Source organism: Aplysia californica, unplaced genomic scaffold (assembly GCF_000002075.1).
Source record: "Aplysia californica isolate F4 #8 unplaced genomic scaffold, AplCal3.0 scaffold00465, whole genome shotgun sequence".
NCBI classification, from domain to species: Eukaryota; Metazoa; Mollusca; class Gastropoda; order Aplysiida; family Aplysiidae; genus Aplysia; species Aplysia californica.
In genome coordinates this window covers 619824-646254 of record NW_004797735.1, presented here as the reverse complement: position 1 = coordinate 646254, position 26431 = coordinate 619824, and the positions used below count along the sequence as shown (strand labels likewise).

The following is a 26431-nucleotide window of genomic DNA, read 5'->3' as shown; positions in this document are numbered from 1 at the left end:
AACACGTGGACACGGCTATGGTCCCTTAGTGTAAGGAAAAAGGAAAACATTCCGACAAAACAGCAAAATTAGAGTAAAGTAGAGCCTGTCAGCAGTGCCCTCAGACCACCCATACTTTATGCTCTTTAGTTTTAGTAAGAGTTTTACGGCACTTGCAACACAATATAAGGTCATACAAGTGCTGAAAACTAGAGGTGTTATTAGAGAGTAACAAACACGTAAAAGAAGGAGGAGAGATCAGGACAATAGATGTTTGGTAGGAAAGAAGGAGCAAACCACACCAGAGCACCCGCCAACCCCCCACCTTTATGCTCTGAACCAACAGTGTAATAACACTGACCGTTGATAAACAACAATACAAAAGCAAAAGTGCGATCTCCCCATTGGTATTTTATTCCTGTAGAAAAAAATCACATTGATGTATAAACTACAGGTACACACAGATAGACAGATATCCATAGATCACGCGTATGGTAAGTAGGATGTGATTATATAATACACGAAATGGACAACATGGTGGGTCCGGCGAATTGAATGTTGGATTGACAAAGAAAAAATGGAAATTACATCATGAACGTTTGTCCACCATCAACTAAGTCTTCCAGAAAGCTGAATCAGCACATGATGAAAAAGGAGCTTTTGCTTGTATCTTGAACAAAGGAGCAGTTAGGGACAACTTCCCAAGCTCTCTCCCTTTAAGTAACATGGTCAATTCACATGCGTGTGGGTGTTGCTGGTTTTTTTGTATAGTGCAGCATTTCACACGCATAAACCACAAAGGACATCGCCTCAATAGAAGAATAAAGAATACAAATAAATGGCCAGCGAGTATCAAACAACAATTTTGTTTTGTGGAATTTGTTCATTAGTCGAGCACATTTATCAAACTGGAACAGAAAGAAAGAACAACTTTCAAACACAGCGATGCTATAGCATAAAACTACAAAATAACAAATATCTAGGTAACCAGACATTCAGAACAGGCTTTAAAAACACTTGAGGCGAAGTCTGACAATGTGTAATATTAAGCCAAACTCAATCAGAGACAATAAGAGCTGACTTTCTTTCAACTGATCTCAATTCAACATGAAAACTAGGTATAGGCAGAATTTTTCAGAAACACTGGCCTTGAAGCTAACCACAAACTATTATTACAATACAGCACTGAATCGGTAAAGTTATACTGCTTCCTTCTACTGGGTTATAACGTAAAAAGCATGCATGCAGCCTTGTTTAAGTTTCACAAAGACTAATTTATGAAATAAGCAGAAGTTCTTTTTAGAAAAAAAACAAACACTTGAAGTGTTTCCCTTAAAAATTATTAGAATAATGACTAGCCTCATGCAATGGAAAAGACATCCTGATTCTCAAAATCAAACAGTGTGGAGAAATCATACAATATTGAAAAATTCTTAAACTTTCCAATGTTTGAAACACTTATTCAAGAATATGAATTATATTGATGTTGATAAAGATCATAATGCAAGAGTTCAGGGAAAAACATGATTGATTCAACAAAAGTGCACACAGTTAGCCAAACTTCTCTCTCATAAGTTAAAATGACGTACTGTCAGGGGAAACAAAGACAAAAAATGACATTGCAATAGAGTGCTTGCCATCGGTGAGTCAGCATGATAGCAGCCACATCCAAACCAGATTTGGGTTAGGAAAACAGAAACACCAGGGCATCTGCCAAAGACATGTTCATGACAAAAATTACAACTTTTCTATTCAAACCTTCATTTTTGTTAACTATTCGCCCCCTTCAGTGGCAGACACAACTGTAAACACTAAGATGTACAAAGATGCTGGAAATCACTGAAAATATCTGGGGAAAAAAAGGACTAAGACATAGAAACCAACACCATAAAAAATAAAGACAACTCAGACATATTCATAAACCTTCATTAGATGAGATTGAGAAACATGGTTTTGACAGAGAAATGTAAACCCATTTAAATTAACTGACTGCTAACATTAACAAACATACACTAGCAAGATTGTTCTAACAACCCTTACACAATGTTTGCCATGTGTTTGAAATAAGCAGAGTTCCTTTTAGAAGAAAACAAACACTTGAAGTGTTTCCCTTAAAAATTATTAGAATAATGACTGCTAACAAACATACACTAGCAAGATTGTTCTAACAACCCTTACACAATGTTTGCCATGAGTTTGTTTAGCGCATCAGTCTCACTCATAGGTAACACATTACCTTTTTTCCCCGCTGAAGTTGATGAGTAATTGAAGGAGATCGGCAACATAAACTACTCAGAACTCTTTGGAAACAACTGTAAAAATAGTGCTACTGCATGCACAGAAGTCCATAATCTTTTGACACCAACAACAGGGTTACAGAGAGAAGACTGAAAGAGAGTACCTTTCACAGACAATTACAATGCTGGTGCTTGGCACATCCTGTGTTTTACTATCATCTACAGCATAAATACGACCCAAACTGTCTGGTCACTTAAATATATACCACCTTGTCTAAACTCAGTGCCCCTTACCTCTGACGAGAAGGGAAACTACTGGCAGCTGATACTGTTTCAATCATTTGTCAAAACAATAAGAGCCCTAAATGTAAAAAAAAATCCTAAAGTAGAGTCCATTTGGGAAGAAATAATTTTTTTTTAAAGCACACCTTATTGGCTTCTGGCATCAACAACAAACAGATTAACTTAAAACTTCAAATAATTTATACACACTATACAAGCAGATAAAAAAACATGTGTGTGGACCAAAAATACTCATCATACAATACTTTTCGTCTCCTAAACATAATACACAACCTTTTAAGGAAAAATCAAAGCAATGATTAATACTGACAGACTAACCAATAAAGAGACATCCCGCCTTGCTGTCCACATACATTCCCAACTTGTAAGCACAGCAAAAAACAAATTGTCTTACCCATGTGTAGGTTTTCTTCTCTTTCTCAGGCCTCATGGAGAGCGAATGCATTTTTCTCTAAGCAGAAGCTTTTTACCCTTTCTGAAGATTTTCTGGAGTACAGAAACAAGTAAACCACAACCTGGAATGATCTACTCTATTCCCAGCAATATCTCAATTCGGTACAAACAAAGGAAAGAGGAATCTGCTGCATTCTTTCACCATAATGAGATCTTATGCTCCATCTCAAATTCCTGCACCCTGTCGTCAGACCTTTTTAGGAACTAGCCTTTTCTGTTAGTACCAATCAGCCTTTCTCCCTACTCCTTTTTTTACCCTCTTGTCATTTTTTATCATATAGAAAAATAATTTCTCCACATCCATGCCCTATGGACACACGCCAATACCTCAAATAACGACTGATGATGCATTTGTTTCCGGGGGGAGAAAGGAACTAATAAGAAAATGTTGCATTAAGCTGCTTGAGCCTGGCAGAAAACAAAAGCTAATTTTCTAGCTTACGCAGTACATTCAATTGATACACACCATTTTGTTGTCACATTAGATAAATAGCCTACCAGGGAACACAACAGACACAATGTACATTCACACTGATCTACTTGCATCAACTCTTGATCAATGAATCCAAAAAATAAATTAAGGACAGTGCAAAATAAATACAGAAACCAAAGAGTCAAGTGAAAGGTGGGATGGTGTTTTCATCTATTAAACAACATACAACAGAAAAAAAAATCCCCTCGTTTTCATCTCACCACAGATATACAATGTGAAAAATACAAATCAAAATGCTTGGCTAAATAGCCAAAATCACAGCAGTTCTTCTGTCATTTTAACAGTTATACACCAGAGTACAAATTCATTCTTTTCTTTCACTCCCCAGTTTAGAAGCAAAACACTTTCTACTTTCAGTTCACCATAGCTGACTACTGACAATTTCCCAGACTCATGTTCATGCCTCAGTACTGGACCACTCCTCCGAGCAGCTATTGTACAGGTGACTATCTAGAGTCTAAAACAAGCTATACATAATAAATATATACAAAAGTACATTAGACATATCCATGCATCTAAACGCTCCCAAAATGACATAAAGATATGCGATCACAAAACAAAGAACATTGCACAAGCCCCTTGGTCCCTATGAAAGGAATGGCTGTGATGAAACAGTGAAGACATGGGTGAACAAAGCTTACGAACACTACTGGGATCACTCACAGGTTGTCCCTCATACATGGTTAACATCAAATCTGCACCCCTAATTGGCAGCTATGAGAGCTGTGATATGAAGGAACAAAACAAAAAACAAATGCAGACTATGACATCAATTTTGAGTGTAGTGGTCGACTTGGTGCATGCGTTAGGTACTAGTCAGGTACTAACATTTACCAGTGAATGTAATTCCCTCTAAAGCTGTGCTTACAAACGACATAAGAATGTAACTGCCTTTGGTACACCTCAATAATTTAAGCATTGTGTTGCACAGAAGTTTAACTCATCCTGTAGGCCCTATATGGGATATGGAATTAAGGTGAGTGATGTAAGAATGTTGAAATAAGACATAAACTCTTGCATGCAAGTGAGCCATTCTGATATATGCTTGCAAAAAAAATTAAGAATTGGTTCATAACAGTTCTGGCAAACATTTCATATGGCCAAAATATGTGAAAATAAAGTACCAATGTAAAAGCTTTTAATTTTGTAGTTTGCATATATTTTCATACTTTGATGGGTGATTTTTTCAAAAGTGAAAAAACGGTTCGGTTTTCACTTATATAGAACAGTAGTTTTTAAGAGTACATTTTTCCAACAAAAAAAACCACACTTGGAATAATTTGTTAAGTCTACAAGTTAGTAAATATCTAATTTCAAGGGGATCTCTTGTAAAAGCTGAAGTGAGCAAACACTGGGATGAGATAAACCCAAGAATTTGAAGCTGAGCCAAGGTGCACATCACACATGTCACTGAAAAACTCTGACTTTAATCCAAAAAAATCCAGCAACCTTTCAAGTATATGCAGTAATCAATTTAATCTTCATATATTTACAGAAAAATCTGTTATGAATTAGCTTGAACACATTTTCTAATAACCCAAGCTATGCATCATGGAAAAACAACCCTCTCTTTTCCATAAAAATCTTTCAGCTCTTCATGTGTAGAGATCTACAGTGATTGCATTTCACATCGCCACAGCTGAGCCATTCATAGGAGTGACATCATATCAGCAGGCATGAGCACAAGCAAAGCTTTTACCCTGGAGTCATAATCATAAGACTGCGTAGAGGGGACAAAATCTCCTCTTTCAAAGTGTTGTCATAGTGGCTTCCTTTATTCAAGAGAAGACCGTTTTTCCAGAGCCTAAAGAACAGCATCCTCATGGTTCTCTGTTATGGCCGCGGTTGACGGGAGCTGGATATGGTCATTGTTCTGGATGGCTCGGATGGTGTTTTCCCACACAGCAAGACACTGCAGACAATCATCAGATTCAAGATATTAACACCCCAATACCATTAAATCAAAGTAAAAAGATCAAACAAGTCCAAAAGTTTAAATATATAGGATATATAATAATATTTGATGCCAAATATTCGACAGAAATAAAACAGATAGTTGTAATGGCTAAGGCTAGTTTCAATAAAATGAGCCCTATCCTGAAAAATAGAAATATCTCAAAGAATGACTACCAACATGAAAGTTCTAAAATGCTATGTACGGTCAACCCTTCTATATGACTGTGAAAATAAAATTGAAGTAGAAGCAACAGAAATGTGGCATCCTAGATGGTTGATTGTACAGATGATTGTCTCGGACAGGTGGCCATTTAAGCAGTTTCGACTGTATCTACATCCCTGCTCCATTGGCAGCTGGGATTACGGTCAAGAAAAAGAACCAGCAGAACACATCACAGCACCCACAACCACCCACTTTTTAATCAAAACCAAAACACAAACACTTCTATTTTGATTTCCATCTTCCCCAAAGCCCAGCAAAAATATTCAAGATGCTACTGACTACGACAAAAGAGTGACTACGACAAAAGAGTCACATAATTCCAAACCTTTTCATAGTAGGAAATCTGCATGTCCGCCAGGCACATGAAGGTTTCCCTCATGTCTCTCTGCTTGTGTTTGTGCCAGCGCTCCATGTCCGCCTTCAAGTCAGCATTGGCCACAACTGTCCTGTCGTTCAGGCTCTCCATCTGATGCACCAACTAAGGGAAAGCAAAGTGCGTTTTTGTAATGAGTGTGTGTGTGTGAGTGTGTGTGTGTGTGTGTATGTGTGTGTGTGTGTGTGTGTGTGTGTGTGTGTGTGTGTGTGTGTGTGTGTGTGTGTGTGTGTGTGTGGTATGTAAGAGAGAGAGAGAGGGGGAGAGAAAGAGGGGGGAGGGGAGGAGAGAGAGAGAGAGAGGGTTGGGGGAGAGGAGAGAGGAGGGAGAGAGAGGGAGAGGGAGAGAGAGAAAGAGAGAGAGAGGAGATAAAGAGATAGAGAGATTGTGTTGATGAGTGAGTGTGCCTGTATTTAGTTACCATGCCGCAGCAAATTTCTCTTTATGGAAATACAGTTCAACCTGCCTTAACGGAAACCTGTACAAAACGGAAAACTGTCTTAACGGAATCTCCCCGCTCCCCCTTTGATATATTCCTCTTTAATTACCTGTATAAAACGGAAACCTGTCCAACGCGGAAATGGAAAGAAAAATCCACTTCCTTCCAAGGGTTTCGCCTTTCTAAGACGGAAAATTCTTTGCCCGCTCAGCCCTGATTTGAAACAAAACTCGCAAGTTTGGTTCCGCAGCCTCTAAACTTAACGCCATGGCCATGCCACTGGGCGAGGAAGGGAAGTATGGGTGCAATTTGGGGGTAGATGTTACCCCATCATGTGAGCCCTGAGCGATACAGATGGTCAGGGCAGTGTGAGTGTTTTATCTCATGAGTGCCAGTGAAAGTGCTTGAGTAGCGAGCCATTACTGAAACTTTCCTGGGTAGCCAGAAGTCAGAGGTGTGAGATTAGATTGACCAATGCCTGCCGCCCTGATTGTACACCCGACATGACGGCAGTGAGGGGTGGCACTGGTCGACTGCTTGTTACACCCGTGGGTGGGGCTAAGGGTGTAAGCAAAGGAGATGTTCAAATGTTCCTGTTTTTAATAGGTCAAATTTTGCACACATGACAGCCCCCAACTCTAAAGATTCAATAAATTCCCTGAGAAGAAGAGAACAAGTCACGATATTTCGCCTGCGAACACAACACATACCACTAAATTCCTACCTTAATAGGATCCGCAAGGATACCCCACCCGACTGCCCGTTGTGCAACTGCCAGGATGAAACAGTACCATACCACCTATTTAACTGCCCAGCACTTTGTGACCTGCATAGCACCTACCTACCTGCCTCCCCAGACATCAGAAACACTCTATGCAGCGACAAAGCACAGCTGATTAAAACCTGTCAATTCTTTGCCATATCCACAGACCGAAGGGCTAGAACCCAAATGGCCGCTGGATCGGAAAAGTAAAGTAAAGTAAAGTAATAGGTCAAACAGTGGTCCTATGAAAGGCAAGCACAGGTGTTAATTGGATACGTAAGACTGACGCATGTCATTATCAGACAGGATAGCAATTGAGAGATGTGAAGTTTTGACCACTGCTTACCGATTGGACAAGCGCTCCTAGATCCCACCGGCTGGGCCTTTGAACCCCCCCCCCCCCCCTCCCCTAAAATTCCCCTGTTTAAGACGGAAAATGTCTAAGATGGAATTTTTTTCAGGCTCCCTTGCGATTCTGTCGTACACAGGTTCGACGGTAATACATTTGTATTCGATCTTATCTTATTTCTTCTAAAAGGTTTGATTCTTCAAATCCCTGAACCTAACTGTAAGAGGAATGAGAAACATGGTCATCTCGGGTCCAGATGAAGCCCACACAGTTCTCAAGTGCAAGTTGCTTATGCTAAAAACATTTCAGCATATAAGAAACAAAAAAGAGCCTTGGGAGTCCTAGTCAGCAGAAAGGCATTGCAGGCATGGAATTAAAAGGCTGTAATTTCACTTCCTAGCTCAAACAGACAAAGCACTTTGTTATACTCTCCCTAGTTCACATAACTGTCACAGGGTACAGAAAACTGCAGTCTGGTGACCAACAATGGCCTAAAACAGTTTTTAGTGCTGGAAAAGCAAGGGGATTATACAGAACAAAGACAAATTGTCCTGACTAGATGCACTGTCTGTGCTGTGCAGGATTGAGAATCAACATTTTCCCCACACTCTAGCAATGGGAGGAGGAGGAGGAGGAGAAAAAGAAGAGTGCACCAGAGGAAATAATTCAGTCACTTAAAAAAAAAAGAAAAGAGAAAAAAAAAATGCAAACAAGCTAAACATAACTCTAGCAACATTTCAAAAATGTATTAGAATGTAAACAAACCACAAAAAATTTGCAAAGAAACCGATAAACTGAAAACAGGAGTAGCTACTCACATCTGCAATTTGCACCTCCAGTTTATCATGTTTCTGCTGTTTAACATCCTCAGGATCCTTGCCAAGTAAGGCCCCTATCGAGTAGGTCTGATCCGAAGTCTTGATCTGTGTAGTGGGAGGAATAAAAGCTGCTCAAGAGAAACGACAACCTCTGAGATTTGGCAAAGGACATTAAACCAGTATATCAACTCATTTTTAAAAAATAATGTGCAAAAGTTCACAATTAGCTTATTATCCAAGTCTGTCTGGCTCATTAATTGCACATAGCAACTTCAGTAAATATACATATTATCTGAAAGAATCCAGAATCGCATGGTACACAGGACATCGCATTAACAAAGCACTTCACGTCTCTCATGTAAAAAAAAAGGAAAAAAAAAATCTTCATTTTCTCAGATTTTCAAAACTACAAAGACTTTTGAATTAGGATCACCTGAATGACAGTTTAGACTACCGAAGAGGGAAGAGTAATTGTAAGTGATGAAATTAAACCTCAAGAGAGAAAGGTAAATCTCACATTGTCCTTGTCATCCTTACGCTTTGCCAGCTCATCAACAACCATGTCATACTCATTCTGGATAGCATCCCGTCTTCTTAAAACAGTCTGGAAATAAACAAATGTCAACAGCAGATATATAACTGCAGGAGGGCATTTTAAATTAGTTTAAAGACATTAGTCTCTTGCAGTTAACAGAGTTTAGTTACAATATGATATATGAGAGCAATTGAAAATACCATAGAGGTAGTTGTTTTTTTTAAAGGCCACACAGGGGTTTTGGGGGGTCCAGTTTGGGTCCAAACAGTGATTTTTGGGGTTTTAAGAAGCTTCCCTTGAAAATTATGTCCTAAATCGAATGGAAACACTCCCAAAGAGATAGCTCCTTAAAGTTTGTAACATTGTAAGCCAATACAGTGTTCCAAAGCAATTTTGATATGTTTTTGCTCCTTTCTGCAAAATGTTCATTTCTTGGCTTTTAAAAGCTAAAAACTCAAAAACCATTTAAGATTAAGACATGAAACTTGGAGGGTACGTGCACCGTGAAATTCCAAATACAATGACGCTAACTTTTTAGAATTTTTGAAAAAAAATAAATTTTTAATATTTTTTCCCTTGGCTATTTTTGTAGTATTATGTGTACTTTGGCACTTAACGTCAAACGGACAATTGGCAACCTGAGGGGACCCACGGAAGTAGGAGAGCGAGACTTCCGGGTCCGGATCTGGACTTGAGGTAAACACAACATGGTGGCAGCGGTCACACTAAGAACCCAGAATCAATGTCAATCTATACATATCGTGCAACATCTGGGCAAAATAATAAAGATCTAGGGATATTCTGAAGGACGGAGCACATTTATTGTTTAATAACTCAGGTAATTTGTGTGTAAACTGTGATCTAGATCTAGCCCTGAGATGGCCGAAGAGGAGACCACGAAACCGGTCATTGCAGGTATCAAACCACCGGACAAACTGGTCCTGGGGTCTAATCCAGTAGAAAACTGGAAGTTATTCAAGCAGAGATGGAATACATATGTCATCCTCTCACGCCTAGAAAACTTAGATCAAAGGTTCAAAGTTGCACTCTTTCTCCATAGCTTGGACGACGAAGCACTCCGAATCCACAATGGGTTCCAATTCACTACAGGTGAAAACGACCGCTCACTTCGAGAAATTATTTTTTTAAATTCGATGAGTTCGTCATAGGCGAACAAAATGAAACTTACGAACGTTTCAAATTCAATAAGAGAAACCAAGCGCACGGAGAAACCTTCGAAACATTCCAGGCAGATCTTAGACGACTTGCTAAAAGCTGCAACTTTTGCAACGATTGCAGAGACTCATAGATACGAGACAAAATTGTCACGGGCACTGAAAACCAACAGGCTCGCATAGAATTACTAAAAGAAGGGCAACTCACACTGGAAAAGTGTAAAGACATCTGCTGTTCTACAGAGGACGCCGCAACCCAGGGCTTTGCCCTTCAAGACTCCATGACAGCAGACGTAGAGGCAGTGAAATGGAACCAAAACCAAAGACAACTTACCAATCGTAACCCTCAGCGCCCCTATCCCAGTGCACAAACGCAATCTCAACACCCAAACGTACCTAGTAAGCTCACTTCATCCTGCAGATTTTGTGGCTATTCCAACCACCCACGGACTCAATGTCCAGCTCGTACAGCACGTTGCAACACCTGCAACAAACTCGGACATTACCAGAAAGTTTGTCGCTCAGGGACTGAACATGCCTCAGAGAGACTAGAGTCCATCCTTTGAGGTCCGTAGAGGAAGACCTTACACAGTTCGCAGGCAGTAAATTTGTCACAAAACTGGATGCAAAATCGGGTTTCTGGCAAATTCCGCTATCAGAGGAATCTCAAAAGTACACTACCTTCCTGACTCCATTTGGCCAATTCTGCATGAACAGGCTACCCTTTGGAATTTCATCAGCATCAGAGGTCTTCCAGCACAAAATGGCAGAGATTCTTCGTGAGCAAGATGGCACAGTAGGTCACATCGATGACATTAACATACATGCCCCAGACAAAGACACTCAAGACAAACGGGTGCGAGAGGTGATGAAATGTCTCCAAGACGCAGGACTCACTTTGACTATTTAATCATTCGCTAATATGCAAGTCATATAAAAGTAATACTTTTCTTTTCCGATCCTTCGGCCTGTCGATATGGCAAAGAATTTACAGGTTTTATCAGTTGTGTTTTGTCGTTGTATAGAGTATTTTTGATGTCTGGGTAGGCAGGTAAGTACGTACTATGCAGGTCGCTAAGTGCAGGGCAGGTAAAGAGGTGGTGTGATACTGTTTCATCCTGGAAGTCACACAACCGGCAGTCGGGTTGGGTACCCTTACAGATCCTATTTAGGTAAGAATTCAGTGGGATGTGTTGTGTTCACAGGCGAAAGATAGTAACTTGTTCTCTTCTACTCAGGGAATTTAGTGCATCTTTTGAGTTGGGAGCAGTCATGTGTGCGAACACAGTTCTTCCAGTTTTGCCCATTGCCCATCCATTCAGCCTCTGTTCCATGGTGTTGCATTTGATGATGTTCTTGACTCTCTGTTGTGAAACTGGGATTTGAGGTTGTGTTTGTGATGCTCCCTTCTCGGCAAGAGTGTTTGCTCTGTCATTTCCTTGAATGTGGCTATGGCCAGGTATCCACTGTAAAGGCATGTCGACGGTATAGGTCTGGATGAAAGTGCTAATTGTTAGCGTCACAGAAAGGCAGGCTGGGCTTTCGAAATTCATGTTTTCCAAAGCTTGGAGTACTAATTTTCTGTCTGTGGAGATAATAGTGTCCTTGATTTTGTCTGGATACATAATGAAAATGTTGGTCAGGTGGAGGATTGCTGCTTCAATGGTGATGGCCTCTGCCTCATAATTCGTACAAGAAGTACCGCAAGCATCAAATAGTTCTTCACATGTTTTGTCAGGATGTTTTATTCTTACCCCAAAGCCTGCATTAATAGTTCCTTTGAAGGCTGACCCATCAGTGTAAATATGAATTGAATCACTAGGGTAGGAGTCAATTGTTTCGAGAGCTGTGGTCTTCAGTTCTACTGGGTCACATTCCTTTTCCACTGTCTCCTTTATGAGGGAAGTTTTGATGTTGGCGTACTAGATGTTGGCCTGACAGGACCAACCCAGGTTGAGAAGGATACAACATCCCAGCAAAAAGGCCGAGATACTGAATAAAAATTCTCCCTACTTGGAAAGCATACTAAGCTCTCCTGTGTGTGACAGCAAAGCTTCTAACCGCAATACCACAGACACCGGAGTGGTAGTTCATGAAAATTCTAAAAATTACCTTTCCCACAGCCAATGTCTTAACTGGGGTAGCAGATCAAACCTACATCTTGTGACTGCACTTTAAAGCCACTAGAATAGTACATCAACACCACCTAATTATCAAGTCAGTACAGGCAAAGAAAGAATCAAAAAAAGAAACCAAACAAAGAAAACAAAAGCAAAAACTCAGCCTTAAAAAGGAAGGTCATTACAGAAAAACTTTAAGCACCAGGTTTACCTTAATACACTCCGAGTACAACAAATATTCTTTCAGTGGCTGAGCAAATCTCGTGTCTGTGTCATCAATCTGAAGAGGTTAAAACAAAAACAAAAAATAGAGTAGACAAATCTCCACCCCACCTTAGAGTTTCAATTGACAAAAATACAAGACCACAATTAGGATTACATTGTGACAAGGACAAGCATGAGCCCAATTAACAAAAACAAAACAAACAAAAAACAAAAAAAGAAGGACAAAAGGATGACAGGGATAACAGCAATATTATATCTTACCATCTGCAGTCTGAAATGTGCAGACTGTGAAAACAACCCACCAAGGCTAACATTTCGTCTCATGAAAAGGAGGATTAAAATTTTTTTTTTAATACACTCCGATACTTCACAATATAGATAAGTAAAATATTTTCCGTCCAAATGAAAAAAAGGGAGCGGAAGCAATAACAGATCACAAATTATGTCTGTAAAGAACTCTATAATGATCATCATCAAACACTGAAAAACATAACGCTTATGCAGCTGTAACTCAGGAATGACATTTCCTTCCACGCGATTAGATTCTAAAAAAGCCAAGTTGGTAGCTTAATGAATAGATAGGGCACAGTTTGAACTCGGTGTGGCTTACCCACATTCCAAATCTTACAGAGGTGTATCTGAACCTATAGAGCTTTGAGCGAGTGCTGCAAAAAAAACTTCTACACCCAAATATCAAATATTGATTAAATGAATTATCCTGACCTCACTTCATAAGGCTATGTTGCAGTTGTAGGCCTGTCAATTTTGTTGAAAAGAAAAGAACACCTGTTTACACATTTCTTTGACAATGATAGGAGCATGAGCAAAAACAAAGAGCAACTTACCAATTCCTTTACATATTTGAGACACTCATCCACAGATTTAGACATAGTCAGCAATGCACCCGTCAAATGGTCTTCTGAATTTGCCCAAAGGGTGTAGCAAGGACCCCACTCCAAGAGTTCTGCCATGTAATCTGGAATTACAACCAAAATAATGAGGTAAATGATTTTAATGACATAAAACAGCACAGAAAATACGAAAGAAAAAAATGTACAACTTTTAAAAAACAACAGAACATAGCCATAACCCTTTGAGTCCTACTTTCCTCAGCCTAAACCACCATGCACCTGAGCTCTATGGTGTAGCATTTAGGCACATCATCGTCACACATTGAAGATCAGAAGTTGATTTCCTTGTGGGAGAACATTTAACAAATATATCTCTGCTGGGAAGCAGAAGTGCTAACTGGTCATGAACAAAAATCCTGAATTTTTCTAACCTCATGGAAATGCACAGACGCTGACTTACAATTTACTGATCATATTGTATTTTACTGGGGTCTGCAGCCTTTTCGGCCAACTTAACCATAGCTTAGTTCGGAGAAAGCCTGCTAGGCCATTTAAAAAATGATGTCAAAGAAGGATTTTATTAATCATTTGAAAATAGCACTGCATATAATGGTAATGCCTATTATCAATTACACATATGTAATTGACCTTGATCTTAAAAATATCTGCCTTGGTCATTAGCAACAGCTTTAGAGCATTCAACCAAATGATTCACCCCTTGACTACCAAAAAAGAAATGTTGAAAATGGTATGAGTTTAACGCCCCTATCAACACTATTAGGTTATTTAAGGGGCGGGACCTCCTAGTTTAACGTCCGTCTCCGATAGGACCGACCCAAGTGGGAAATTCATGTAAAGTGTCTTTCCCAAGGACACAACGTCGGACCGAGCTGAAGCTTGAACCCCCGAACCCGCAATCTCACGATTACGAGTCCGGTAGCCTAACCACTAGGCTACCGACGCCACTCCCCCTTGACTACGCGGTAAATGTATCTCAAATGGTGGCTAGAACCCATGTCTTTGATAGGAAGCTATTTCAGCCTCTACTAAGTTTTAAATAAAAAGAGTGACATCTCTTGAAAGCTTGTCATTTTAGACGTGAGATCATATCTATACATAGACTGTTGGACTGAAAGTTTTATAATGGAAAACAAAACAAGGTGTGTTGTTTTACTTAAAACGTATCGTGTGAGCTGACACACAGACTCAGAACGCTTGTTTAGTCTCAATACTTTATACTTGTTTACATCGCTATGGCTTGTTCTATCAGTCTTGTCAGTGGATAACACCATTTCTTCATTTCTCTTTTTATTGATTTGATATATATTATATAGTTTGACAGGTAGCCTGAGCTTAGGTGTGTTGTCTTTTTCAATCACATTATGCTAGACAGGGCCAAAGTGTAGAATCGGAGCGCTTGTTTAGTCTAAGTACTTTCAAGTTGTTTACATCGTTATGGCTTATTCTATGCAGATCTTGTCAATAAATGAATTCATCTCATCATTTCTCTTTCTACTAGAGTTTTTACCGATCTGTCTCTTAAAATGCATCCGTCGATTAAAGATTGTAATCTGTGACTTCTTGTGCACTGTAAAATTTTCCTTAGCGTATGGGGTACATATATGGTTTGCAGTCAAGGGTTTAACAATGTCGGGTGATGCAAATAAGGGTGTCAGCATCTCTTCACTGATGAGTACATTGATCTATGCTCAAAAATAGAAAACCAGTTCGGGAACGTCTTTTGGCTATGAGTGAAACAATGAATAACAGTTGCAGTACAGTTTATTATTAGGCCAGTAGTCATAATAAACGATCTGTAGAGGGGCACTAAGCTGGATGGAAATGCTCATTATGCTGGAAATGGCCTAAAGACCCCTAGACTAACACATCATGATAATAGGACGGAAGACAGGCATAGTGGGACAATTTCAGAAATCCAGAAAATCAGCACCTGTGCACAGAAGAGGCCTGCACATAACGTGGACCTACTGCTGTCCTGTCAGCTATAAAACTGTGCAAACAACTGATCAAGTAAGTGTACATTACACATGTGCAATACCCTGTCTTTTTGTAAATACAGGGTAGTTGCATGTGTGCAGCAATCAGGTAGAGTGAGCTTTACAGTCAGTCTCACCGTTCTGCTCTTTGGCAACTCTTTGAGCAATGCGATCCATAACTCCAAGCTTGTCTTGAAGAAGTGTCATGTAATCATGCATGGAAGCAAATTCTGGAGGTCGATTCTTCATCATGTATGATGCTGACATGTTGTGAAGAGAGTCTGACACACGTGTCAAAAAGCCAGAACCCTGTTTCTTGTGAGCTTGGAACTCCTAAAAAGTGGGGAAAGATAGTATAGCTTATATATGTGAAAATGTTTTATTTGTTCGACGCATAAATACCACACCACATACATTAGATGAAAAAGAGGCACAACAAGTGTCAAAATACAAGACCAGGCCTTAGCACTCAGAAACTCTGTTAATATCGCCTGTAAAAATTTTAAGTCCTTCAAAAGCAAAGCTTAAAAGAGGATCATTTCCAATTCTAAAAACATATATTTTGGTTCAGTAGTATATATTCAAGGACTCTTCTTTTTCATTCATTTCTCTGATGTTACATTTCACATTACAATATTTAAAAAAATAAACTATTCGAACGATGATCACTTAATTCAAGAGAATTGGAAGAAACAGTAAAGCAAGTCCATGAGTTTTCATCTTTTAACTAAGCACTACCTTCCAAAGGTCAACATGAACAGTAGCATTGGATAGCATACCCAGGCTTTAGCTGTCAGGAAAATCTGGAAGCACGTGTCAAAAGATAGAACAGGATGATCAGCCACCCGTGTGAGAAACTTTTGTAGTGCTGCCTGGCGAACTTTGAGAAACTCAGTGCTGAACCGATCCAAACGCTTTAAGCTGTGTTTTTCCGGAAGAGGCTGCAAATGATCATTTAAGAGCAAATAATATTATGATACCAAGGACCAAAAGAAATTAACATAATATTGTATTTTCAGTCAACTTTATTCAGTTTGACAAAATACATGGTGCATACACAGCGCTCAGTGGGGGCTTTCGTGGCCTAGAGGTTAAGGTGTTCACCTCTCATTCAAAGGTCTCGGGTTCGAATTCGGGTCGCGACGGAAAATTTGTTTTCTCTAAAGTTGTCTCCTTTCACCTCCTTTCCTGCTCTCTAGCAATGTACTGTCGTCTGCTTTCGTCTCCACTTTCTGCCCCCTCCTCTGGGCTCCTGACTCTTTCTGCAGTCTTTCTACTGCTATTCCTAGGCTACTTTTCACTGCTGTCTTTCAGCCACACCCCTGATCTTCTGGTAGGAAAGATCTACACCTAGCCTTCTCAGACAAGGGTAAAAAAACCTCAGAGGTCCCGAGTGCAATCGCGCATGTTAAAGATCCCTTGGTGGTCTAAAATCGATAAGAGTATAGTAGGCTTTGCCACCTGAGCAAAATTCAAAATTTCTTACAAACTGAAAGTGTTTAATGTGTCCCGCGCGCTCGTATATGACCTTATGCAGTTGCGAGCACCGTAAAACACTTACAACTACAGTCTTCATTTGAACTATGATAAATAGAACCTTGTGTCAAACTAGTTCGCAGGATAAGACCTTCTACTTTGTTGCATCTAATGCTTTGGAAAGGGAGGGTACGACAAACAAGAGCATTGTAAATTGATAATGCCATAGAGCCATCTATCTCAAAAAAAGAGAAGTTGCAATGATGTGCTCTCTACAAAATTAATATCAGTTTCATATGTAGACCACTTTATAAATTTCCCCTATGAATAAGTGTAATTTTGGTATCAAATGAGTATCATTTAGAGAAAAGTCACTCATTTTCTTCTGCTTCACATCTCACAAACATACAAGACTAATCTTGACACCAACTGAACTGAGAACTGACCTGAGTGTAAAATAAACTAGCATTTCCCTTTCTTTCTAAAATGCATGATGAACTACACTGTGTCTATTTTCGTTTATTCTTTAACAAAGTATCCATCTCAACCAAAACAACACACAAAAAGATTTTTTTTAAAATATGCACCTCAAAGCTGTTTGTTTTAAGATTCATTTGATACAAGGAATTATATTATCAATATTGATGAATTTAAAAACAAAAAACAAAACAAGGATTCTTTCTCCATTCAGAGAGTCTCAAGTTTGATTTACAATGCCATTGGGAGCAAAGTTCAGTGTACTTACAGGCACAAGATGAGTAGGGTGTTTCTCCTCTAATCTTTGTCGGATCCAAAGAAAGTCATTGTAACGTCTGCGGACACTGAACTCAGTGCCCTCAAACTCAGTTCTGGATGTCTGCAATATAAAATTGTTCATGCATAATTGCTTAAAAATTTTTCTAAAGGTCCACATAAATAAACAAGCATAAAAATATTAGGATATAGGATATTGACTGATAAAGTGTACACATGTAATCATTAATCATTGTCCTCTCTTCTGCACCCCAATATTAAAGTAATGAGACAGTCAACACGAGATTCTCCAACGCACTGCCCACTGATTTTTACATATAACTTAAGACTGCCATGAGGCCCCTTAAAACAATTTTTTCTTTCAGAAGGACGGCAGAAAGGGAGGCTTGGGTTTGTGTGTGTGTCTGTAACAATAAGTGTCTCAGTCTGTCAGTTTGTGTGTGTCATTTGCCTGTCTGTGTCTTGTATCTAAATATGTGTCAATAATGTGAGTCTGTAAGTATTTGACAAGAAATGCCTGGGGAGGAGCAGAGGTGGCGACAAAGTCAAAAGGGTAAGGCAGTATATATACAGTCGAACCTGCCTTACACAGGTTCCACTGTGTGCATATATATATATATATATATATATATATATATATATATATATATATATATATATATATATATATATATATATATACACACACATACATATATAGCTATCAAAAGGTGAATGAGCAACATTTCTTTTGCATGTTTATTCGATTTCATTACTTCAACGAGCACCTGATTTCAACATGATGCCTCACATTATTACTGGCAAAGTTGGAAGAGCATGGGATGCATTAGTTCTGAAAACCAGATCCTCTTTGTTCTGATTACAGACTGGTCTTGGAAATTCTTAAAATACACTGAATTTTTCATCCAATTTTGTTCTCAGTACAAACAGCTCCAAATGAAATTTGATATCCCTATTGTATGAAATACAGTTGAACCTGCCGTGACGGCCACCTGTACAAACAGCCATTTTCTATTTCCCCCACGCGTTTTTTCTTTTTAATTTCACTGTGTAAAGCGGTCATCTGTCTAACGCGGCCACAGCCACCATATTTTAACACACAACCCTTATCACACCAAACAATACCACCTGTCTTAGATGGCCACCTTAGTGGCTCCATTACGTTTTGTCATAAATATGGATTGGCCCTGGGCTTTGTGGGCCAGCTATCATAATCCAATCACCTGTCTTTGTTGTTGGGTAGTCTCACCAACTGATCATGTTGCGTTGGCCCCTCCCACTGCTGACCAATAGGTATAGGTAACAGATTTTCACCTGCTGGTGAGATTTGTAAGCAGGTGATCCTTCATAACCCATAAGTCCCACCCAGAACTCATATTACAAATTGTAAGTGAGATGAGTGGTCACTGTTTACCCAGTCCGTAACAAAGAAACAATGGACGTCAACATAAACTTGAGACAGAAGCATCGCTTGTTCTCAGAGTGGTGGTGACCCATGTACTTGTTTTAACATGGCACTCAGTCTTACTCGTCTGACACATTTCGTTTTATTGTCACCCTTGCACAAAATCAGAGACAAGATAAAAAAGCAGCAGCAGCAATGCGGCTACCTTCGGTTGGGACCTCAGAAGGGAATGGTTTGTTTTCTTCATTTTGATCAGTCCTGCCTAAGACGGCCACCTGTCTTATACAGCCACTTTTCTCCTTGACAGTGGGTGGCCGTCTTACACAGAGATCAAAATCTATTTCATTAGTAATGGATATTATGCATTCACAAACTTCATTTTAACTTCTGCTATGACTTGTTGGCAAACTAGTTATTGTGGTTTCTGGTATGGTACAAACCAAGGAGTGCAGTAGTCTCCGCCTAAGATCCCGGTGCCCGGGAGAAAGGAAAATGTGGGATCTTAGGTGAACCGGGATCTTAGCCAATGAACCTCGTGAAGAATCTACGGTGACCCATGTTAAGCCTCATAATCGGTAAATTGGTCTCCTTCCACTTTAAAATGAACTGACATGCCCACTTGGTGGGTTTATGACATATGACGAGCAAAGAGTGGTTAACCTTGATGACCTATCACAGTGCATACTGGCATGAGGCGTGCCATTTTCACTTATTATCCTATCGTGAGTCTCAGGATCTATGCTTATCCAGTTGCCCCTTCCCTTTATCTGTTGAAAACTTATAGCTTTCCTTCTCTGACCAAGTTCCTCGCCTATTGTCAGTACGCACCATTACCTTGTGACCACATTTCAAATTAAAATTCAGTCTGTCTCGCGAACTTGGGAATAGAGAAAACTGCTGCAATGGTCAAGGAAGAGTTCACAGCACGATATGATCCCACCTGGAGCAAAGTGGTGTAAGTTTAGGTGGAAAGTTTAGGTGCGAGTGCGATGTTTGGGGAAAACAAACGTGTAGGATAGTTCACACATCGGTGTGATCTCATCTGGGGCAAACATTGTACCGTTTCATTGAGTTTTACAAGGCTAAATGTTATCACATTCACGAGAGTGGCAGATCTTTGACACAACGGGCAGTCCATTGATCTCAACTTTCCACTCGTGGTTGATTGGCTGTGCCCGCAGGGGTATTTGTTCCATAAATTATTATTCAGAAATGCGGGATCTTAGCCAAATGTAGACCTTCAGAGTGGATCAGAGCGGGATCTTAGGAATGACTTTTGTTAGCAAAAATTCTGTTTTCTTAAAACAGCGGGATCTTTTCAAGCGAACTGAGATCATAAGCGGTGGGATCTTAGGCGGAGACTTCTGTAATTGAGACAATTAAATTTCCAACCATTTTTAGCCCTCATAAAATCAATAACTAACCTTGGTTGTGACTCTGAATGTGATGTAAGCTTCTAGAGTACTGGTGTGCTTCTCTGGATCATCCACAACAATAAACAAATCCCTTGTCTCACCATCATAATCATCATCCAATCTAAAATTAGCAATAAGGCTTGAGCTTCGAGACACAGACCCTTCCTCTGACTTTGCAGATGCCTCTAGGTCTAGGCTTTCCATCTGAAAAAAAAGATCAATTCATGTATAACACAAAAATGCAAAATGTGACTATATTTTTAAGACAGACATGATTTCAGTTTTGCCAATGACCCTGCCACCGCCATTACACAACAATTGACAAATACTAGACTAAAGACCATTTTAGATTTTTTTTTTTAAGAACAGTTCAGAAGACTGCTTTCCTTATATAAGAAGAAATTATATCTTTCTTGTCCAGATGCAGGCCCATTGGTTCGATGATTCATTACACACACACACACACACACACCAATTACATCACGTATGTCTACACACTCATCCCATATCATACACACTAGACACAATACTTACGGCCCTACCTTACATTCTCTTCCACTTCCACATATCTAGGCAACATGATAATATAGGTAATACCGCAGAGTTGCAGTCCCTGTCCCGTAAGTCAAGTAAAAAAGATGACTGAGTTGCCAGGGTGAAAAGACCCATTCTAGACTATTTTTCGGCACTACTTTAATGGTTTTTTGGAGTGCTGTGAACAATTTTGGCTCTAAAAACGGTCACAAACCATTATCTTTCAGAATTTAGCAGGGGGTACACCCCCTTTTGCAGGGGGGCGTCCCCCCTGCCCCCCCCCCCCTTTTTTTTTTGGCCACCTTTATTCTCACCTGCGGTGACAATTATAACGCAGGCGAGCCTTTTGGCTATTCTCACCAGGTATGCGTTCACAGTGACACCCTAGGCCAACCAGTGTAGCGTTTACTGTGAACCACAGTGATAACAGAAGTGTAGAATTCTGTGCCGAGAACAAACATTCCAGCGCTCTTGTGTTGAAAGCGAGCAATTTTGTCTTTGGGCAGCGAGAGAGAAAGATAGAGAGAGAGGGAGGGGAGGGGAGAGAGAGAAAGAGAGAGAGTAGCCTTCCGGACAAAACAAAATGGCGACCCGCGTAGTTCGGCTCGTTTAAAAAAGTTAAATAGCCGTAGCATCTTTGTAGACGACCAAATTAATTTACTTTTGAGTTTCAACATCATTTTTTTATCTTTGTTTTTGTCAATTTGATCGCCCATACCGATAGACAGTGTTCAGAAAGAGACAGAGAGAGAGAGAGACAGAGAGAGGAGCATTAGATCTTGCGAGAGCTTCCGGGCAAAACAAAATGGTGACCCGTGTAGTTCCGCTCGATTTGAAAAGTGAAATAGCCCATGGCATCTTTGAAGTCAATCAAATTAGCTTACTTTTGTGCTATAACATCATTTTTTCTTTGCTTTTGTCAATTTGATCATCCACACCGATAGACGGTATTCCGAATTTAGGAACAACAGGTCTTGTTTCATACCGGTTGAGAATAGCCAACACTGGCAAGTCTCACCCCGGGTGAGAGGTCGATCGTATTTTTATTCTCACCCCGGGTGAGGATAGCCATTTCCTTTTCATGACACGATCCATTTGTTTAAAAAATTGTACTTTGGCTATTTTAATGTGCAGTTTGGCATTGTATGCATTGAAAATCTGGCCAGTATCGTCACCCGGAAGCGAGATATTACTGTATCCAACTGTCAACAAAGAAACGGGACCACAACACTGCGGATATTTACACTTACAAAAATAGACCCAGTTACACAAACATGAAATTATAGAAGAACAATTATTGTTTGAGAATAAGAGTTTAGAATTAGAAATCAACCAGTTTAGTTTGGATCACTAAATCAGTTTGACCATAATCAATCAATCATTGTTATCAATCGTATCATCAATCATGCAGCAGTCGAGATTCGCTTTATTGTCTTGTAAGTGATTGTTGTTGACATGAACACGGCACATTATATTAATATTGCAGTCTTGTTAAACGCACAATTGGGGCAAACTGTGAAAGAAAGGGTTCTAGCAGGCAGATTTCTTGAACAACTTCACTGAGTTCATGACTAACAATAGATCTAGAATCTTGTAGAGGCTGAGCCTGACTGCTGCTGGCCAGTTCCCAAAACTACTGTCTCTGCTGACTGAGTCAGAAAATCAAAAACATAAAATCAGCAGGGGGCCTCTCGTAGATAAGTGTGGGTAACCATAAAATAAATCACACAACCACCATACCCCATCATCATCACTCTCTCTGTCAAGACCCGTCAACAGTGGGTCTTTGAATTTGATTTTGTCGTCAGCTGGTTTAGAAGTATTGTTATCATCCCCCTTCAGAACCCCGATTTCCTCTATAGCAGCCATTTCTGAGACGCCACCTGCAGCTGTGAAAATAGATGGGAGGTGTCAAATTATGCCAGTTTGGTAGGCTTGACAAAATTCCAAGGGATTTTGAAACAAAAAAAGTCAAACGTAAAGGTCATGCTAGTGAACACTTTTTAAATATCTTTCACCATAATTGAAAATTATTTCACGTTAAATTATTGAAAATGAACTCATCTTTGCCGGTGGAAAGCTTTGAAAACGTAGATAGGCCTAGGCTAGAGTATGCAAATTCAAAGTACGCAATCTGTTTCAAATTAGGCCTATTTCAAGAACAACATATAGATCTATGTGATTAATATCATGAACAGTTAGAATGCCGTATTTTTTATTTTCTTTAAGACACTAGATTGTAAGGACGTTTCAACCCTTATTTTTATTTATTATAACATAGTATTCCAGAGTAAAATCTAGTAGGCCTTGGCTATGATTTGATATTTTTATTCCCCCAACAAAATCGGGCATCTGAAAGCGAAACCGGATGTATGTTTTTAAAGTTCTAAGTGAAGCACACTGTGTTTGTGTTTATTGTGTTTTCACGTTTCAGTCCAGATCATGTGTAATTGTCACTTTGACTGTAATAGTATTGATGAATACAGTTTTGGATCTTAATCCAGGTCAAAGATATTCTCACATTAACTTAAGTAGTGAATATATTGAATTCAGATTTGGATGTAGATCTAGATCTAGATTTAGACTTGATCAAAGATAGATCTAGATCTAGATCTAGAATCTAGATTTCTAGATCTAGAGAATCTAGATCTAGATATATAGATTCTAGATATAGAATCTATAGATCTAGAATCTAGTAGGCCTAGGCTTCTTTTTGTTTTGGATGGTAAAGCCTCAGAAAATTGCATTTATTTCATTGTAAGATCTCTAGATCTAAATCTTGATCTAGTTCTTCACTATTACGAGATTAGGCTAGGGCCCTACGTGGTAGATCTAGATTCTATTTATCTAGATCTAGACCTAGTGTGAACACTTCCTCCTTTATAGGCAAAGCGCACCTTCGATAAAATTATGTCCGCACCTCATGCAGCTCTTGGTGGAGCAACACAAGGTAAGAAATTGAGGCTAGATCTAGAGATATTTTCTAGATCTAGGGTATGGGGTTGGGATGAAAGTTGCCGAACGTTAGGAGAAATAGTGCCAATCTTTATTTCTCCGAACGGTTTCCGGTCTCGTGATTTTTTGCCTATTTATTGCGAGAGTTCGGCGCCAACTTTCATTCTGCCTCTGGTCTGGGAAGGAACACCGCATGGCAAGCCCGCCTACATACAACCTTCAGTAACCCCCACCACACACCCACCACCATCATGCACATGTACACACACAAACTTATACACACACTAACTAAACATGATCAGTGGGCAACTTTTGAACGTATGACGAGCTGAGTTGTGGATGGAGAGACAGTGTGAGTGACAGAGCGGGTGAAAGGTAGAATTTACGAGTGTATCCACAGGCGACAGCAACTACAAGACGACGACACCGACACCCCCCCCCCCCCCCCCCCATGGTTCGCAGGAAGCAAGGGAATGAGTGAGATTTTCTTTGTGTGTGCCTGGAGGGAGGGGGTGGGTTGTTAAAGTCATGAGGGCGGGGATGAGCCGTGGGAGAGAACACGGGAATTGAACGAATGAGTGAAACTGAAAGAGAGGAACGACTCATGAGCCCTGGAGTGAATAGATCCTGTGTTTTTATTTTTGTATACTTCCTGTTACTGAATAAAGGATGAAATAAAGCCCGAAAAACACACACACTCCTCACTCTCCACTTACACACTTGCTACCACACACAGACACACTCACACACGCACATGAATAGACACACACACAGGAGCAAATTTTTGGGTCTATATCTATTTCAATTTTCAAGAGCAAGTCTAGAGATTTTTAGATGAGTGTAAAAACGTGAAAAAGAAAGGTTTCACAACAGAATGAAATCAAAATTAGTCGAACAGCCCATAAACAACCACAAAAATAAACATATAAGGGTGTGTGTCAACCTGTCCGAAGAAAATTGCCTGTTTTAACCCTAAAAGTGTGTAAATTTTTTTTTTTAAGTACAGGATATTACATGTAAATTATGGAATCACACACTTTAAGGGGCCTGCCAGTGTCAGTACATGTAATCGGTTTTGGTGGAAGGTACGCTCTAACATAAAACATTTAAATCTACATGTATATATATTTAGAATCTAATGAAGGAAGGAACATCAAATTAAATGACGTTACAGTGTGCAACATCCCCCCCTCCTTTCCCGACAAAAAATGGTAGAAAAACAACACATCAGAACAGTAACAAGGAAAAAAATTGCACACTAACAAAATAAAACACCACAAAGAGTCAAAGAGGGAAAATAAAAGTAACTGTAACGTATTCAACAAATCAACGTGGTGACAACAAGTGAGAAAGAGACTAAGTGAAGCTAAGTGAACTATCTTTCAAAAGTAAAGAGGTTTCGGTTTCTTTCTTTTTTTTTTTTAATTTGACGACCAAAAAATGCCAAAAAATCGAGCCACGATTGATTGGTCGCGGCCGCGACAAACGCAGAAGCTAATTCTATGTGGCGTTATCAATAACCCTCCGTAGATCTAGATCTAGACAGCACACGAGTGAACACAACACATTAAGTTTAAGAGCAGCACCCTTCATAGGCAACACGTCATATCTGTAGCGAAAAACTGTTTAGGCAACACGTCATATCTGTAGCGAAAAACTGTTTGGAACTGTAGCATTTCTTTATAAATATTTACTGCGGACTTTTTTGGACCGATTGAACCATATTGTATACGAACAATCTTTGGTAGGCCTATACTCTATATATCCAAAATTAGTGGCCAGCTTTGTTTTCCCGAGCGTTCGGAGAAATAGTGCCCAGCTTTATTTTCCCGAACGTTCGGAGAAATAGTGCCTAGCTTTATTTTCCCGAACGTTTGGAGAAATAGTGTTGGCCTTTGAGATTTTACTAACTGTGGCTAGAGACCTGGGCCACTGAGACCTGGGATTTGAAGAGAGAAAATATTACAATCCTCTGCTTTTTGTTGGTTGGCTGGTTTAGTAGGTAGGCCCTTTGGGGACACTTTTCGGGAGAAGTGGTCCCGGCCTACCTCCATAAAAATAACACAATAAGCTTTAAACAAAAACGGGGTTAGATTGAAGAATACCGGACCAGCGGACTGACTTTGCCTATGTCTCAGCCTTAGGAATTCATAATTTTCCCGTTTTTAATGTCTCTCAATGGAGAATCTCGGACCGGTAGATCTATGAACAATTCATTAAAATTTTATCAGGGGGGAGACCCCCCTGAACCCCTCCTCTCCCCTCCTCCACCCGCCCCACCTACCCCACTTTCTCGCGCAATAATGTACGAGTGGTCCGGTATTCTTCAATCTTCCCAAAAACGGAAGTCGGGTAAAAAAGTTGACTGAGTTACTGAGTGGCCTATTTATTTATGTTTTGGGCTTTTTTTAAAGTTAGATTTTTCTATACTTTTATCTACATAATTTTTTCGAAGTAATAGTGCCGATCTTTATTTCTCCGAACGGTTTCCGGCTTCCGGTCTCGTGATTTTTTGCTTATTTATTGCGAGAGTTCAGCGCCAACTTTCATTCTGCCTCTGGTCTGAGGAGGAACACCGCATGGCAAGCCCGCCTACAGATAACC

At 39.7% G+C, this 26431-nt stretch overlaps 1 protein-coding gene across 2 annotated transcripts; it reads right to left on the bottom strand.

Annotated features, from left to right (window-relative positions):
- Positions 1-370: 370 nt before the first annotated feature.
- Positions 371-22780, bottom strand: LOC101853023 (sorting nexin-30). Of its 2 annotated transcripts, none has more exons than XM_005105342.3 (11): positions 22613-22780; positions 20348-20542; positions 17511-17621; positions 16069-16230; positions 15427-15622; positions 13287-13417; positions 12428-12496; positions 8904-8990; positions 8387-8491; positions 5970-6122; positions 371-5377 (listed from the first exon to the last, which is right to left on the bottom strand). In XM_005105342.3, exons 1-11 carry the CDS (start codon positions 22739-22741, stop codon positions 5270-5272), a joined length of 1446 nt encoding a protein of 481 aa, XP_005105399.1. In that variant the 5' UTR covers positions 22742-22780; the 3' UTR covers positions 371-5269. The 2 variants fall into 2 exon arrangements, with proteins under 2 accessions (XP_005105399.1, XP_035827474.1); XM_035971581.1 differs by lacking the exon at positions 22613-22780 and adding an exon at positions 22374-22497.
- Positions 22781-26431: the final 3651 nt, after the last annotated feature.

Excerpts from the sequence above, each read along its gene's own strand:
- LOC101853023 (XM_005105342.3), bottom strand. The coding sequence starts at position 22,741 with ATGGCTGCTATAGAGGAAATCGGGGTTCTGAAGGGGGATGATAACAAT. Across the intron at positions 20,543-22,612 it reads GAGAGAGTGATGATGATGGG|ATGGAAAGCCTAGACCTAGA; the intron begins GTATGGTGGTTG and ends CTTTTTTTTCAG. Across the intron at positions 17,622-20,347 it reads CATTCAGAGTCACAACCAAG|ACATCCAGAACTGAGTTTGA; the intron begins GTTAGTTATTGA and ends TTTATATTGCAG.